Source organism: Ruditapes philippinarum, unplaced genomic scaffold (assembly GCF_026571515.1).
Source record: "Ruditapes philippinarum isolate M1 unplaced genomic scaffold, ASM2657151v2 ctg1637_1_1_1_1, whole genome shotgun sequence".
In the NCBI taxonomy this organism is placed as follows: domain Eukaryota; kingdom Metazoa; phylum Mollusca; class Bivalvia; order Venerida; family Veneridae; genus Ruditapes; species Ruditapes philippinarum.
Genome location: NW_026864156.1, coordinates 152220 through 170199, shown reverse-complemented (window position 1 = coordinate 170199; position 17980 = coordinate 152220). Strand labels below are relative to the sequence as shown.

At 32.4% G+C, this 17980-nt stretch overlaps 2 protein-coding genes and 1 long non-coding RNA gene across 3 annotated transcripts in view; 2 read left to right on the top strand and 1 right to left on the bottom strand.

The window, feature by feature from the left end:
- The window catches only part of LOC132724634 (DNA polymerase theta-like), a 32358-nt gene extending 31147 nt beyond the window's left edge, over nt 1-1211 (bottom strand). The window contains exons 1-2 of the mRNA XM_060709570.1: nt 1079-1211; nt 517-666 (exon numbers count right to left, since the gene is read on the bottom strand). Of these exons, the coding sequence (XP_060565553.1) occupies nt 517-620 (104 nt within the window). The 5' untranslated portion in view covers nt 621-666; nt 1079-1211. The remainder of the gene's footprint in view (nt 1-516; nt 667-1078) is intronic.
- A 135-nt stretch (nt 1212-1346) lies between these two features.
- LOC132724633 (chromatin assembly factor 1 subunit B-like) lies at nt 1347-17591 on the top strand. Its single transcript, XM_060709569.1, has 12 exons — nt 1347-1448; nt 2888-3033; nt 3332-3437; nt 10796-10822; nt 11341-11449; nt 11859-11962; nt 12401-12497; nt 13378-13518; nt 14391-14537; nt 15031-15131; nt 17196-17259; nt 17465-17591. Exons 2-12 carry the CDS (start codon nt 2911-2913, stop codon nt 17589-17591), a joined length of 1146 nt encoding a protein of 381 aa, XP_060565552.1. The 5' UTR covers nt 1347-1448; nt 2888-2910.
- Nucleotides 3508-4739, top strand: LOC132724631 (uncharacterized). Its single transcript, XR_009624938.1, has 3 exons — nt 3508-3929; nt 4172-4318; nt 4584-4739. It is a non-coding gene; the product is annotated as an uncharacterized LOC132724631 (long non-coding RNA).
- Nucleotides 17592-17980: the final 389 nt, after the last annotated feature.

The window sequence follows — 17980 nt, the reverse complement described above, 5'->3', positions numbered from 1 at the left end:
TTTTAAGTTTTACATTTATTTCACTTTAAATAATTTTATTTCCGCTTAAAAAATTATAGAGTGAAATAAAATAAACATAGTTTTATAAACGTTTTCAAAACTCGTTATTCATTTCACGACAATGGCGGAGCCATATTTAATACAGTACGTGTGACGTCACACGCACTCGTCACTGCATTTGAAATAAAAATGAGCGATTACTTCATACTATTTCACGTAAAAAGTACATCGAGCTCGCTTTGAGGCTTTGCCTTTTTCATATTATAAATCAAATGCTAAAAATAGAATAGTCACATTACACAGTATAGTATGACATGTCTATGTACTAGAAGTTTAGGCATGAAATTGTTGCCACTAGTAATACAGGGTTAATTGGAGAGGTCATCAGACCTCTCCACAGTGTTGAGGTTTATTGCTGGTGGCATCCATTTTTTGCGTATCAAATTATACAAGTTTTATTATTAATACCAAACAAATCTTGAGTTATCATGGACTGCACCATGTCATTGCTGTTACCTTTGAACAATTTGACAAGGTCGTATCACAGAGGAAGAAGGCTCATTAGATGTTATGGGTATACGTCCAAGTCTTTTGCGGCCTATATTTTTGGATGATTTCATGTTTACAACTGAAGCCAATCATGCTTTCCTACTTCCCTGTTTAATTCTGAAAATAAGGAGAGGAATTAACAAAATACTAGAATAGTCAGAACACATTGACATAACTTCATGACAAAGTAAGTTGACATGTTTCTTCATATGACACCAGTACTGGTTGGTTCCAGAAAGCGGACTCTAAAGTGATTTATATAAGTTGCAAGAACTTCTGAATGTGTACACTGCAGAACTTGTTTTGCAATCGAGCTAAAATAAATATGTTTAAACCAAACCAATATACTTCATTTTTTAATGACTTTAAGTATTAATTATTTTTTTAAATGTCATAAAAAGGGCCGAAACGTCTCGCGGAATAGGGCCGAAACGTCTATGGGCCGAAACGTCCTGTTTGCGTTTAGATTTTCTACATATTGAAACAATCATGTTAAGAAAACTTCGAATTAGAAAGGAAATTATGCTACCTTTTCTAACAAAATCATGGCTTTGCTATTGATATAAATCAATAATACTTTCTAACTCTTGTTATATCTCTTGTATATTTTGCTCTTTGAATCTTCCGCCGGTGCGTGTTTTGTTTACAATTTTCAAAGACGCTTACAACGTTAACAATTAATATCATCATTTAAACATGATTCCATATAAGTAATAAACTCTTATACTACTTTTAACCTTAAGGTCAATATGTGATTCTTAGAATAGCAAAAACTTTATGTAGATCAATGCAATTGACTTTTTCTGTTAAATTTTATAAGCGCATAAGCGACCACAGAAAAAAGGCGCCAAAAAGAAGTCCACAGAAGTGAAGATAATAAATAAACACCGTTTTCATAGGTAATTACGTAAATAACACAATGTTAATAATAACATGATATCGAAATAATGTTTGGACCAGTTGTAATATATTCATCCTTTCATATTTTTACTAAATTTAGCATATAAATCTTTTCACCAATGTTCAAAATCTCAGAAATTCTGGGACAGACCTAGCACCTTGCTAATCAGGCTAATGCTTTGTCTATAAATTATCAATAACTTAACATTTTAACCCAAGCAGGACAACTGTTTTAATCATAAACTTTTTTCTCCTGAATGAAAAAAAAATCTGTCGTTAATTTCCTAGGTGGTGCAATCACAGATGATTGGGGGTGCATCACCTTTGGGGGCAGGATCTGACCCCCAAGCGTCTGTGCTGGCTGTCACTCCTGAGGTCCCGGGTACGATCCTGGGATTTTTCAGAGACACTTTCTGTGTTTCCCACCTAACTAGAGGTGTACTGGTAAGAAATCCAGGTAATCCTCACATATGTATCAGTGCTATACACTGGGCATGTAAAAGAACCAATGGGTCTTTTTCAGTGTTCCCAGATTCCTTTGTATCTCATAGCTTTTCTGAAGTGACTAGTCTAGAGTTATGTCTACGCCCCCGCAAAGGGTTTGACATTAATGAAAGATAGATAGATTAGGCACCTCTTGCTTAGTCCAATATATCGGACGTTACAGGCTTGTATAGTTTATGTTGGTCAATGCCTGACATCTAATAGTTATATCTCAATCAATATGATATAATATTAACTATCAACATATTAATTGGGAGGGAAATTTTTTATTTGTAAACATGATCTCTGTGTCAATGAAATACAGAACGACCAAAATTGTTCAGGAAATAGGACAAAAAATTTTACCACCAAAGTTAGAAGCGACCAATAAAAAGATGTTTATTGCTGATGTTTGGATTAAAATTTTCTTGCAAATAGAACTTCAAAACTACCGATTTTAATACATATACAGATGAATTAAAACCTTGATGAAATATATATCAGATGTGATATAGTTCCCTGATACAACATTAAGATTTCAATAACATTTGCAGCTTTGCATTGCAAATACAGGAATTGTATTTTATTTTTGCATATTTTATATTTCATTTTGCCTTAGAGAAAAAAAAAGAAATAGCCAACGGGTCTGTTTAACAAAAGATATAAAAATAATGATCAAATGCATGTAATGAGGCCGACACATGTTTAAGATCACCAATTAAAATTTTTTAAAATGGGATAATTGTCTGCCCTTCAAAATGTTTAGAAGAGCAAATGTCCGCCCCTTTCAAGACATACGAGGGGGCAAAGTCTACCACCGTTAAAGGGGGGCAAATGTCTGAGGTGACAAGTATCCGGGATTCTAAATTCATGCCAAGAAATTTCAGTATCTTGTATCATATGAAAACTTATTTGGAAGCATTTAGCAGACTACATGTATATTAACTGATTACAGGTCCTGGCTGACATTTGCTCATAATGAAGGTTACAACACCTGAGATATCCTGGCATGAGCGTGACCCTATATACAGTGTGGATGTACAACCAGGAAACAGAGCCATAAAGAGACTGGTGTCTGGTGGTGTTGACAAATTTGTCAGGGTAAATAATGCTAAAAGAAATTTATTTTATTTAGATGCAATTACTTTATCATTCATTTTGATAAACATATTGAAAACTTAGAGCTATTTCAATAAGCTCACTTCATAGAAATCTGTGTATCAACTTATATTGCATCAAAATTAATGTTTTATCTATAATCAATAAAATGTTACAATTTAACATTACATATTGTAAGTTGTAAGTTTTTTTATCACTTGTGTTCTTTCTTACAAACATTTTGATGTTAAATAATTATACGGTTTAAGTAATTTTGAAGTTTGAATATTTGTCAATATAGGTATGGCAGATTAAGGAAGATCTAGATGGTAAATATGGAGTGGAGTTTCTAGCCAACTTGAAAAGACATACCAAGGCTGTTAATGTCTGCAGATTCTCACCTGACGGTAACCATAATAGTTCTTCAAGATTGATTTTAGAATTTAGAAATTAACAAACTTGAATATGACTAGACCAAAATTAAAAATAGCTTTGTTTGCTGTCTCCCGACCGCCCCTAAAAAAACGCTGCGCTCCGAAAAATTTTATTTGCTCTCGCCGACCATTTTTTTTTTTTTTTTGGTGCCGCATATTTTTACCGATATCCGTTCAATAATGGCGTGTAGTATACTGGTTCCCGCGTATTATTCGTCACGTGTATCGACTATCAAGTACCGCCGGGTAAAAGTCGATTGTGTACATTTCCGTTACAATTTTGCAAAACGAAAGTTAGAAGATCTTCAAGAAGACGAGTATTTTATCATCTCGTCAACATTTATTATTACGTTTATTCAACTTTGTTGAAAAATAACCTCCACGAGAATGAATTGGTCTGGGCATGGGCCGATCTGTCTAATGACGTCGAGGATTTTTATCCGAAAAAAATCGGACGTTCTTACGGTATGCTTAAATACTGGTTTGGGTTAAAAACTTACTGAGTGCTCATGTAATCGACTTAAAATAAAGTTTTTGTAAATAAATAAAGTTTCTTGTATGTACTCATCCATTTATAAGTACCAGTATTTATTTAATAATCATTTTCTTCAACCAGCAAATGCACTTATCTTATTGTTTCAAGTACCACCTGTCTTAGTACTTGAACCATTTCAGCACTCATTTATCACATTTTCTCATTATTGCAGGACTTTAAGAATAGTCTTCTAGTGGCTCAAAATGCAAGGCACTGAATGTGGATAAACCAAGAGAATAAATTGACAGGGAAACATGATCTCTAAAACACAGCCTTGAGAAATTTGATTAAAGCTGTGTTTCAGTCATTACAGTTGATGGTTAGTATTGGTATTGCACATTGTTGTGCTTATTTTCTTGAAATAGTGATGTCAAAATGTTTTTACATAATCAACTGAAAGTAGAAACCTGAAAGAATAAAAAAATCAACTGAAAGTAGAAACCTGATTTTATTCTTTCTTACATATTTCCCATGGTGTTTGTATAATTAAAAATGTTAAAATAATTGCATTTTTGGCATAATCTGTATTGCATAAACTTGGTGTATTGTAAGCTTATATGAAGACCTTCTGTCTGTTTTCATAGGAGATGCTCTGCAAGGGAGAGTGTTTGTATGACTGCAGATGTCATGCCAATCTCACGTGGAGTTCCCTTACTGTGCCTCCAACATTGGACGACCAGATATTTGTGCCCATTGTGATGAGCCAGAAGCACAGAAAAATCCAAAACTGTTAACAAAGTTTAGGATTGTACTTCCAGTTTATGAGAAAGACATACCCCATAGATCATACCCCATAGATGTCCTATAAAAAATGAATACTGTGAACCTAAATTTTGTTGGTATACTGTGGCTTAACTGTTTACTTGTCTGGAGTTGCATAGTGTTTGAAGTTTTTTTTTCTGGTTTTGTTACTTACTATTCATTAAGTGAAGATAAAATGTAAGCAGACTTTAAACTGTTGATGTATAATGATGCCTTTTGTTGTTCAGTAGTTATTTTGCATAATATATTTGAGTTTATTTGTGTGTTTTAGTCATCCTCTCACATGTTGGGTAAATGTTCGAAATTTTGCTTTTGTTACATGTATGTATTTTTATTAAAAAGAACTATACTTCTTGTGTTGACTAATTGAAAGATATACAAACTGAAATAAAAAGCAAGATATATCAATTTTAAAATTTTTTATTCGCATTTTATTATACCGCTTTTTCCAACAAACAGAATCAAACCAAAAACATTTATGCATTTCCAAAAAAAAAAAAAAATCCCTACCTACCTACCCAACTCTAAAAAGTAGGGTCGGGAGACAGCAAACAAAGACTTTTTTAAATGTGGCCCTACCAAATCTTTAAAATTAAGTTTTTTTTGTAGATGAATTTGCAGAGTTAGACAAGTGGTTTTGTATGTTGTCATAATTTGTCTATTTTGTGTTTATATCGTTTTTTAGCTCGACTTTTTTTTTTTTGAAAAAAATAGTAGAGGTATTGTTATAGTCAGGTTGGCGTTGCCGTTGCCGTCTCCGTTGCCGTTGCCGTCCGAAAACTTGTACCTGGATCATTACTTTTTTATTTCTTGGTGTATTGTCTTCATACTTGGCCACAACAACCCTTGGGACAAGACCTTTCAGTAGACCACACTAACCTTGACCTTCATCCATAAATGACCTTGACCTTCAAGGTTAAAAGTCCAATTTTTGCTTGTTCATGCTGTTATTGGCTGTTACTTTGTTATTTTTGAATGGATTGTCTTCAAACTTGAACATAATAATCTTCAAAGATAACTGTTAAAAATATACCGAAAGACCTTGACCTTCACTCATTAATGACATTGCCTTTGAAGGTCAAATTATTGAAATTTTCATTGTTTTGACAGTAACTGACTGTAACTTTGCTATTTTTGAAGGGATAAACTTCATATTATAACAGAACATTCTTAAGGACCAGACCTTGTTGTTTATCAAACCCAAATTTGCTTGGCTCTTTAATGACCTTGACCTTGAAGGTTATATTACTGAATTTTCTCAGATTGTGCATTTATCGGTGTGTGTGTATGTATAGTATATGTATTATATATAAATATATATATAAATGTGTGTGTGTAATATATATACATATATGCAGGTATATATATATATATATATATAAATATATATATATATATGCATGTATATATACATATATATACATGTATATAATTGCGTCATGTTTTTCTATTTTTAGAAATTGCGTCATTTTTTCTATTTTTAGAAATTGCGTCATTGTTGCTACTTTTAGAATTTGCGTCATTTTTTTTCTATTTTTAGAAATTGCGTCATTGTTGCTATTTTTAGCTCACCTGTCACAAAGTGACAGGGTGAGCTTTTGTGATCGCTTTTCGTCCGGCGTCCGTCCGTCCATCGTCCGTCCGTAAACTTTTGCTTTAAATGACATCTCCTCATAAACCACTGAGCCAATTTCATCCAAACTTCACAGGATTGTTCCTTTGGTGGTCACCTTTAAAAATTGTTCAAAGAATTTAATTCCATGGAGAACTCTGGTTGCCATGGCAACCGAAAGAAAAATCTTTAAATATCTTCTTTTAAACAACCCTAAAAGCTAGAACTTAGATATTTGGCATGAAACATCTTCTAATGAGTGTCTACCAAGTTTGTTCAAATAAAAGCCCTGGGGTCAAAATTGGCCCCGCCCCAGGGGGTCATTGATTTTCCCTATATGCATATAGTAAAAACTTAAAAAATCTCTTTTAAAGAACCGTAAGAGCTAGAGCTTAGATATTTGGCATGAAACATCTTCTAGTGAGTGTCTACCAAGTTTGTTCAAATAAAAGCCCTGGGGTCAAAATTGGCCCCGCCCCGGGGGATCATTGATTTTCCCTATATGCATATAGTAAAAACTTAAAAAATCTTCTTTTAAAGAACTGTAAGAGCTAGAGCTTAGATATTTGGCATGAAACATCTTCTAGTGAATGTCTACCAAGTTTGTTCAAATAAAAGCCCTGGGGTCAAAATTGGCCCCGCCCCAGGGGGTCATTGATTTTCCCTATATGCATATAGTAAAAACTTAAAAATCTTCTTTTAAAGAACTGTTAAAGCTAGAGCTAAGATATTTAGCATAAAACATCTTCTATAAAGTGTCTACCAAGTTTGTTCAAATAAAAGCCCTGAGGTCAAAATTGGCCCTGCCCCAGGGGGTCATAGATTTTCCCTATATGCATATTTTCCCTATATGCATATAGTAAAAACTTAAAATATTCTCTTTTAAAGAACCCAAAGAGCTAGAGCTAAGATATTTGGCATGAAACATCTTCTAGTGAGTGTCTACCAAGTTTGTTCAAATAAAAGCCCTGGGGTCAAAATTGGCCCCGCCCTAGGGGTTATTGATTTTCCCTATATGCATATAGTAAAAACTTAAAAAATCTTCTTTTAAAGAACTGTTAGAGCTAGAGCTTAGATATTTGGCATGAAACATCTTCTAGTGAATGTCTACCAAGTTTGTTCAAATAAAAGCCCTAGGGTCAAAATTGGCCCTGCCCCAGGGGGTCATTGATTTTCCCTATATGCATATAGTAAAAACTTAAAAAATCTTCTTTTAAAGAACCCAAAGAGCTAGAGCTAAGATATTTAGCATGAAACATGTTCTAATGGGTGTCTACCAAGTATGTTCAAATAAAAGCCCTGGGGTCAAAACTGGCCCCGCCCCGTGGGTCATTGATTTTCCTTATATGTGTATAGCAAAAACTTAAAAATCTTCTTTGAAAAAACCCAAATAGCTAGAGTTTAGATATTAAGCATGAAACATCTTTAAGTAAATATCTACAAAGTTTGTTCAAATAAAAGGGGGGGGGGGTAAAAACTCGCCCTGCCCCAGGGGTGTCATTGTTTTTAACTATATGTGTATAGTAAAAACTTTAAAAATCTTCTTTTAAAAAACCCAATGAGCTAGAACTTAGATGTTTAGCAATTGAAACATCTTCTTATGGGTGTCTACCAAGTCTGTTCAAATTAACAAATAAAAGCCCTTGGGTAAAAATTGGCCCGGGGGGAGGGGGGGCTATATACAGGTGAGCGACCTCAGGGCCATCATGGCCCTCTTGTTAGAAATTGCGTCATTTTTTTCTATTTTTAGAAATTTCGTCATTTTTGTTCTATTTTTAGAAATTGCGTCATTGTTTCTATTTTTAGAAATTGCGTCATGTTTTTCTATTTTTAGAAATTGCGTCATTTTTTTCTATTTTTAGAAATTGCGTCATGTTTTTCTATTTTTAGAAATTGCTTCATTTTTTTCTATTTTTAGAAATTGCGTCATGTTTTTCTATTTTTAGAAATTGCGTCATTTTTTCTATTTTTAGAAATTGCGTCATTGTTGCTATTTTTAGAATTTGCCTCATTTTTTCCTATTTTTAGAAATTGCGTCATTTTTTCTATTTTTAGAAATTGCGTCATTGTTGCTATTTTTAGAATTTGCCTCATTTTTTCCTATTTTTAGAAATTGCGTCATTTTTTCTATTTTTAGAAATTGTGTCATTGTTGCTATTTTTAGAATTTGCGTCATTTTTGTTCTATTTTTAGAAATTGCGTCATTTTTTCTATTTTTAGAAATTGCGTCATTGTTGCTATTTTTAGTAATTGCGTCATTTTTTCTATTTTTAGAAATTGCGTCATTTTTTTCTATTTTTAGAAATTGCGTCATTTTTTCTATTTTTAGAAATTGCGTCATTGTTGCTATTTTTAGAAATTGCGTCATTGTTGCTATTTTTAGAAATTGCGTACTGTTGCTATTTTTAGAAATATGCTTAATGTTTCTATTCATATATATACAAAATATATAAACAAAACTTATGTGACAAAACAGACCAACTAAATTTATAAAAAGGAAACATCAATATATATGTTCAAACCTTTCTATGTTTGCGTTTAGAAAAAGTACAAAGTCGAGCGTTGCCCCCGCCCGGCGGTGGCTCTTGTTACAAATTTATATCTCATCGGTCAGTTTGGCTCAGTATCCTGGTTAACCAGTATTTACCAATTTCTCTACAAGTCACTGACTATAATCCAATATCATGGCCAAAAAACTCTTCTTTGTTTAGGCCGAATATAGGATGCTTCCCCAACCAAACTAGCCTCTTTTTTCCCCCAGTTTGGTCCTCAAAATTCCCCAGTCTTTTGAAATTTCCCATAGAATTTAGAACAAAATTAAATGGTGTTGAATTAAGGTCTTTTACTGCCTTATTAGTAATTCCCAGTGCTTTTTGCTTTTCAATTTTGAAGAACTTGTTAAAATTTTGTGTTAAATTTGAGATCCCTTTTCCAAAAGTATGCCAAAATCATGCATGTTTTCCCAAAGAAAAATGCTGAGGCCCCTTCCCCAAAAATGGTGTTTTGGCCCTGCATATGATTTCTGAAATCAGTGGTGACAGACAAATGACCATTAGAATTGATGACAGAGATCAGTTTTGTCACAGAGAAATTTTGTATTGTCTGAGGATCAAACTAGTGGCCCATGTGTTACAAATCCCATGCTAAGCTGGAAGACTAATACATTTATAGATTTGGTTTTTAGCTCGACTATACGAAGTATATGGAGAGCTGTCCTACTCGCCCCGGCGTCCGCGTCCGCATCCAGATTTTAGATTAAAGTTTTGGTGCAGTAAAATATTTTTCACTATAACTTTGTCATTTCTTAAGGTATCAACTTCAAACTTCAAATATATGTTCCTTATCATCAACCACATCTTATGTGATAAGGTTCATAACTCTAGCACCAATATTTTCAGATTTATCTCCCCTTGAACTTAGAATTTTCCTTAAAAAATACTATTTTTTTACTGATACTTCTTTATTTCTTAAGGGATCAACCTCATACTTCAAATATATGTACCTTATCATCATCCCCATCTTATGTGACAAGGTTCATAACTCTAGCACCAATATTTTCAGATTTATCTCCCCTTGAACTTAGAATTTTCCTCAAAAAATACTATTTCTTACTGTTTCTTCTTTGTTTCTTAAGGGATCGACCTCATACTTCAAATATATTTACGTTATCATCATCCCCATCTTATGTGACAAGGTTCATAACTCTAGCACTAATATTTTCAGATTTATCTCCCTTTGAACTTAGAATTTTCCATAAAAAATATTTTTTTTTACTGTAACTTATTTATTTCTAAAGGGATCAACTTCATACTTCAAATATATTTATGTAATCATCATCCACATCTTATGTGACAAGGTTCATAACTCTAGCACCAATATTGCAAGAATTATCTCCCCATAAACTTAGATTTATTTACTAGAAAAATGTTATTTTTTATTTTAACTTTTTTATTTTTAAAGGTATCTACCTCAAACTTCAAATACTTATACCTTATCATTAATTACATTTTATGTGACAATGTTCATAACTCTTGAAGCAATATTTACAGATTGATCTCTCTTTGAACTTACGATTTTCTTTAAGAAATATAATAACTTTTTACTTTTTAAGGTATCTACTTCAAACTTCAAATATATATTTCTTATCATTACACAAATGTTGTGTGGCAAGATCCATAACTCTAGCATGACTATTTCTAGAATTATTTCCCTTGATCTTGGAATTTATGTTAACAAATGTTATTTTTTTTACTATAACTTAATAAGTAATTATACATAATTGATTTTTCTTTCATAGTTTTGTCCTCCTTACTGCGTCCAGTATTTTATTAGTCGAGCTTCGCTGTCTCCTGTGACAGCTCTTGTTGTTTTATTTTAACACACTTGATATTTCAGTGTTATAATGGTAATTTAATTTTACAGGTGACATTTTGGCCACAGCTGGGGATGGTATGTATCCATACTTTGTTTTTATACACTAATACAGTCTTGTATATAGGTGTTCAGATTGTTCTGTTATTTTGATTGAGAAAAAAGTGCTTTCTAAGCAGCTCTCAGGATATTAATGGTCTTGTGGATTTTTAAAACATGTGTTATTATAATGAATATTTATTAGAAATCTGCAGCATTGTAACACTGCCATGCCATCTGTATTTAATTAACCTCATTAAATATATTCTTTAGTTATATTATTTAATTTAGACCTTCTTACCAGTTTGGCTAGACTATGTAACAAAAAACAAGGGTTTTAAACCTCAACATTATGATGTTCACCTCAACAAGGTAATGTGAAGAACCCATGTTGCACTTTTTAATTATCTTCAATCAAACAAAGTCTGCAATTTTCATGTAATTTTGTTGTGATTAATGCTTCCGAAGGATCACCCTTTCTCCAGATCAAAAAATATATATATTAAACATATTGGTCAGGATGTGTGTATATTACAATTCAATGTATATTTTTACAGACAGTGTCATCATATTTTGGAAGTTAAGTGAGACGAGCTCAATAAATAATATATTTCAAGAGGATGAGGAAGACAATAAGGAAAATTGGGCTATGCTGAAAGTATTGAGGTATTAATCCATTATTATACCCACAAAACTGAAAAGTTTTAATCGGCAACTTGTTTTAAAAAAAAAGATGCCAAATAAATGGTAGTCTCTTCTACAATATAATGAATTTGTATCTCAGCTTGAAGTATATAAAGCAATGTCCTTACCTTGTGTTTTTGTCTAGAATTTAACCCAAATGTTTTCATAAACACATTTAGGCAAAGAAAGTGATATAGAAGTAGCTGGCTTTAAAGTCCAGCACTAAGATTGTTTTAGAGCTATATGAGCAAGTTACTCAGCAAGTTTATGTGATGTTAGTGGTTCTGATTCCCTATTAGACTTTATAAAATAATTTGGTAACTTGAAAATGAAAAAATGTGATATTATATGATTGTATTTCAAAATGTGATATTACATGATTGTATTTCAGAGGTCATTTAGAGGACATATATGACATATGTTGGTCTGCTGATGGCAAATATATGATATCAGGGTCTGTAGATAACAGTGCCATACTCTGGGATCTTACTAAAGGTAAGTACTAACTGCCTGCTAATCTGTAGACATCCAAGCTATTAAACCTATACTGTTGAACAGATTTTGTTAAACTTGGCTAAAAAAGTTCACTTTAACATGGCAATGTGCAGAAACCAAGCCACCACTTTGCTGGCTCAAGATCAAGGTCAATTTAAAGGTAAAATGTCTGACAGTTTTGTGTCAGCTGTAAAATTCCTTTACACTGTGATGGTTTTTCTTCAAACTTGGCTCAAAAGAAGTAAAAAATAATAAAGTTCTATCTCTGCGGGGCAGTGACAAAGCAGTAGTTATCTTAAACTGAGGTTAACATGTAGCAATGTCATTACAGTTGACAAAAGTTTAGATAATGAAGATATTTTCCAAGAGAAGAGATCAAAGGATTTCAGTGAGTACTAGATCATGATCATTTCTATAACATGTCTTTTTTTATTCCAGATCAGAAGATGGGCATTTTCAATGAGCACAAAAGTTTTGTACAGGGAGTAGCTTGGGATCCGAAAAACGAACTTGTTGCAACATTAAGTACAGACAGGTAACTTGTTCAAACTTGGCTTTCATTTCTATTGCACTATTATTTTACCATTTATATTTGCAATCTGGAAGATAATGGAATTAGTTATGTGTACATAGGTTAACCTTTACAGACAAGCAAAGATTTTTTATCCAACTTTTAATACCCCCAACATTGAATATATTGATTGGCATTTTGTTATTGTTCTGTTTGTTGACATGTGGACAACTCTAACCCTAGCTATTACATTTTCTTAAACTAGATACTTTGTACTTTGGTTAATTGTGCCTCGGGATAAGAACTTAAAGGAGCACCACTGACGTCAAAAAGTCTAAAACCATAAAACCTTTAATTGTCACATGTATCAAGTGAAGCACTTAAAGTGGAAAAATCTACAAAGGATAATAAAGATTTGATCAAAAGAATTACATTTCAGGTTTTAGTTATTTTGCACAATAAAAATGATTATTCTGGATAAACAGGGTGAGGGAATGATCTGTAAATTTGCATGTAGGTTACTGGTCCGGATCTAGAGCAAATGGTACACAAATCTAGGAAAAATATTTCCAGTTGTACCTTTTCAAAATACTTCAGTGAAGTACATTTTATTTTATCATATTGACATAGTAGGTCTGAAAAACAAACCTTAACTTTGATGTTTGTAAACAGATGTGGAATGGTGGCATTTAATTGTTAAGGGCAGGTAGTCTAGACCAAAAATGAACCAAATCACAAAGGTTTGAGCCAAGAATACACATCTTGCTGTAAAGAAATCATACCTCAAGATAGTTTTTAAGTCATTCTTCTGTCTATATTCAAATTAACATGTCTTTTCTCATGTTACAGCAGGTTTCAGGTGTGGAGCATTTAGATAAATGTGTGTTTTATATAATATATTTAGATCATGTAGGATATACAACATATGTAGTAGATCATGTATACACAATGTTCACAAGATGACTCTACCCTCAAAACCTCAAACCACCGAGATAGATGAAAATAAAGACACAGAAAATAAAGATACTAAACCAAAGTCTTTCAGGTAAAATTTGTTTTATATTAACAGATGGGCTCTCTTAAAAGTGAAATGTTTTTTATTTTGTATTTCTATTGAATTTCGATGGCACGTTTTTGTCTTTCTAGTATATGAAAGTTTATCAGGTCCTATGTTTAGAAGAAAAAGTCCAAGTTAATTCTGATTCTGATTTCAAATCTTTAAAAGGAATCAACTTGTATCATGGCAATTTACAGTCTTTTGGCAAAGGGCATTATTCTGAAAGAATTATTAGAAGGGTTAGGGGGTAGGCATTACGCCCCATTTTACGTAACTAATAATTTTTTATCAACATGAAAACACCCTTTTTTACAAAATGCTTGAATGAAGTAATGGGTTAAGTAGATGATAAGATATCGGTATGAAACTTGGAATACTTTATTGTAATGACATTTTTACAGTTGTCAGACATGGGACATTATCCTAAATGCAATATTTTTAGGAGTTATGTCCCCTTTTAACATGAAATATTTATGATAAATTGTTATTGAGCGAGTAATATGTGCTTTTTATGCTCCCTGATAAAGTGCGGTGCATAAAGTCATCACAAGTTTCTTCGAGCAACTTCATTTATTTACAGATGTTTTTTATATTAAGTAGGCACATACCTTGGGTTTATTAACAGTTCTTCTGTGTTAGATGGAGTTAAGTTTCACTTGAGTGAATGCCACTGATACACTTACACAATGGTGTCTGGACTGTAACTTTTTCATGCATTGAAGGATTTTAAAATAACTTGGCACAAATCATGATGATATGTTAGTGTAAGACTTAGCTCTTACCTAAAAGGTCATAGTCACACTTACAGTTTGAAAATAACAGACCTTACCTGTAGTAAGATATAAATTTGTTGCTTACAGGATGTTTCATGATGATACAATGCGTTCATTTTTCCGGCGGTTAACATTTACACCTGATGGCGAGTTGTTGATAGTACCAGCTGGTTGTGTTGAAGCTGATCCGGTTACTAATGCTACATTCATATTTACTAGACATTGTTTATCCAAGTAAGTGTTATGTGTCAAGTTAATCTTGCTTGATTTTATGCTTTAACCCTAACCATGCTAAATATCTTAAATGGACTTATCCATCTTTAAATCTGGACAAAACCATTCATCCTTTTTTAGGGTAAATTTCAAAATATGTATTGTCTGAATAATGCACTGTGCAAACCATGATCAGATGGCATGGATGTACTGGCTAATCTTTGTCTGCACTGGTCACATTGATAGAATCAGTTGCCATCAGAAGGCTAACAATTAGATCTTACTTTTCAATAAGAGGAATAAGCAGGCACTATGGTGTTTTTGAATCACAACTGTCATCTTAAATGACTGTGTGACTGACAGCAAAATATTAAATCTGAATTGAATATTTTGCATATGATGCATAATGTGAAATAAGGGTTTTTTACAAGACAGATTTTTAATTAGGTGAAGATACGTCATTAAGAATGTTTATAGAATGTTTATTTACAATGTTGTACTTTATATATTACAGACCTGCTCTATATCTACCTAGTCCAGAAAAAGTTACAATAGCTGTTAGATGTTGTCCTACCAAATTTCAGTTAAGAAAAATTCAGAGAAAACAAAATGAAGGTAAGCATGTTGACGCAATTGTTGATTTCTGTCATAGTAAAATTAAAGGTTTAAAGAACCTGAATGTTATAAATATGCAAAGTGCTTTGTTACTCTAACACAGTAAATAAGTATCACTACCTTAAATGGTCTTACTGTCTTTTTGTGTCACCTATACAGAGTAGTGGCAATATTTAGGGATCACTTCTCTGTCATATGTCTGTCCGTCCATCTATAACAAAACTTGTACGGACTACTAAAAAACCACTGGTAAAATTTCATCATAATTTTAAAGGAATGACCAATACCAGGTCTAGATATGTATATATCAGCATTTTCTGGTTTGATTATTTTTGCAGAGCTCCAGATAGCGTGCGTATAAGCGTAAAATACGCATAGAAAATCTAAAATACGCATCACTTTCAAAATTCGTGCGTCACAGTTACGCACAACAAAATGAAAATACGCTCGTATGTCAAAATTTATGCATAAAAGAATAGAAGTGTAAACATTTGATATGTAGAAAGAAAATGTTTTGAGCATAAAAATACAATATATTTCCATTTTATTGCATTGAAAACTAAAAATTCTGTTGTCAACAACGCATGTTAAAAACGAAAGTAGCAGGAAATACAGAAGGGAGGTAACTCCCGTAGATCTATCAACCTGTGAAATTATTGAAGAAATTTGTGCCAGATAATCATCGTAGGAGTTAACACAGTATTAAGTTTGTTTAGGCATCTATTGACATACTTATGCCTCAATATAAACAAAAAAAAATTTTAATTTCTTTAACTTTTGTTGTTAGAACAAAATAACATGTTTTTTACCTGCAGTTTTGTACTCAATATTTTTGTACCCAGTCTACAGTTACGGACAATTTTCTCTCAGACCAAGACTTTTTTCAAGGAAAGATAAAAAAAAATCTTGTTTATGTTCTTTTATTCTAATTTCAACTATAATTGTTCAAACTGGAGTACATGATAAGGTACATGCCAACAAAAATAAAGAAAGAAAAATATTGACTCCTAGAAAATAAAATAACTTGAGGGCATCCACTAGAGGAAGTTTGGGAGTCATTTACTCCTTCATTTGGCCTGTGACTTCCGAAAATCAATACTTTCCTTCTTTACCTATATAATGTGACTTCCAATATCAGAGATTTTGAAGTCTTTGACTTCCAAATTTTGAAAATGGAAGCACTGATAATTTTGCTGTGTATCCTAAACTTGAGTTCCAGTATACTCTGGAAGTCTGACTTTACATGGCATGTTTTGTATTTGTTTCACATTAAATCAGTATTTAATTTGTAAAGGTTTTTCTTAAAAAAAGAAAATAAACAAACAAACAAACACAACAATATGTTTAATTTGTTTATAAAAAATGCAAAATGCTATTTTGACAGATTTTACCCCTTAAGTTTTTCAGAATTTGCATTTTACCCCTCACTCTAAATTTTGAGGGGTAAAAACCCCTTGGCCAAAAAAATTATCTGGAGCTCTGTTTTTGTCAGAGTTATGGCCCTTTGAATGATTTATATTTTTAAAGTTTGTCCGGACTATTTCTCTTATACTAGTGATGCAATTTTAATGAAAATTTAAAGGATTGATCTGTAGCTCAAGTACTTGCGTATATCACATGAATTTTCTGGTTGAATGATTTAAGGCTGAGTTATTGCCCTTAAAAATAAAGAGCCCGTTTTGCTCTGTTAATAATTTTTGTGTGTCCTGCTACATAGAAGCTGCAACATGCAATTGGCTGTCATGCTGCGACACATGATCATTAATCACTCTTATTAATTTTAGTTTTAGGGGTTATAAGATTTAGTAGCCAAATGTAATGAGCGTTGTGAAAATTAACATGTTGTATATCATATGATGATGCTAGGAGTCAGTTATATTATTTTGTACATAGATAGTACTTGTAATTATTCCTGTATGTAAGATTTGCATGATTATTTGCCTTGATACAAATTTTGCAGTTTCTAGACCATACAGGTTTCAGTTATGATATGTATTATCAGCATAAAATATGATAATAGATACTGATAAACAATTCATTCATAATAATTTTGTAATATTTTAGAAAAATCAACAGAAAAAGCAAGTGAAGATTTAAAAGAATGGGAGAAATACTCAACTTTGTTCTGGTATGTTAGTTGTTTAATAGACTAATAAATATGTTAGTTTATTAAGATATAAAAAATTTTATTTGATTTTTTGTGTTATTGAGTGTCCTGTATTAAATAATCAGTTATCTTGCCAGGTCTGTTTCTAATTTTGAATAAAAAATACCTTTTAGATGTATAATACCATTTTGATTGTGTTGGTAATTTCGTTTATGTGTTTACCCAGTTTACCATACCAGACTTGTGTTTTTGCTGTAGCTACAGAAGATTCTATACAAAGCTATATGATACACAACAGGCCCCAACCAATTTGGTTTTTTATAACAAATATACATTATCATCAACTTCAGTGACCTATTTCCCATGGTATGTTTTATTATACCACTTCAGTGTTGTTATTTTTTCTGTACCTTTCAGGCATCATTGATCCTAGAACTAATTTAAGTGTGGAGAATTGAAGTACCGCTTCAAGCCGGTGATGGGGCGTGAGGGATGTTTACACTTATTCTCATACCCCTCAATGTTCACCAGACCTCCGATCAACGGGGACGTCTGCAATTTTCATGTAATTTTAATGTGTTGTGAATTAATGCTTCCGAGGGATCACTTTGTTTCCAGATTTTTATAGTAAATACACAAACCATAATTCTTCTTGACATTTTATAAAGTAAAGCATTATGTTGATGTGTATTTGCAGTGCTCTGTGTTTTGGGTACTTAGATCTAGTCTTACTTCTCAGATT

Coding starts and splice junctions, on each gene's coding strand:
- LOC132724633 (XM_060709569.1), top strand. CDS start 2,911: ATGAAGGTTACAACACCTGAGATATCCTGGCATGAGCGTGACCCTATA. Junction 12,498..13,377: donor GCAACATTAAGTACAGACAG/GTAACTTGTTCA, acceptor TAATATATTTAG/ATCATGTAGGATATACAACA. Junction 13,519..14,390: donor ACTAAACCAAAGTCTTTCAG/GTAAAATTTGTT, acceptor TGTTGCTTACAG/GATGTTTCATGATGATACAA.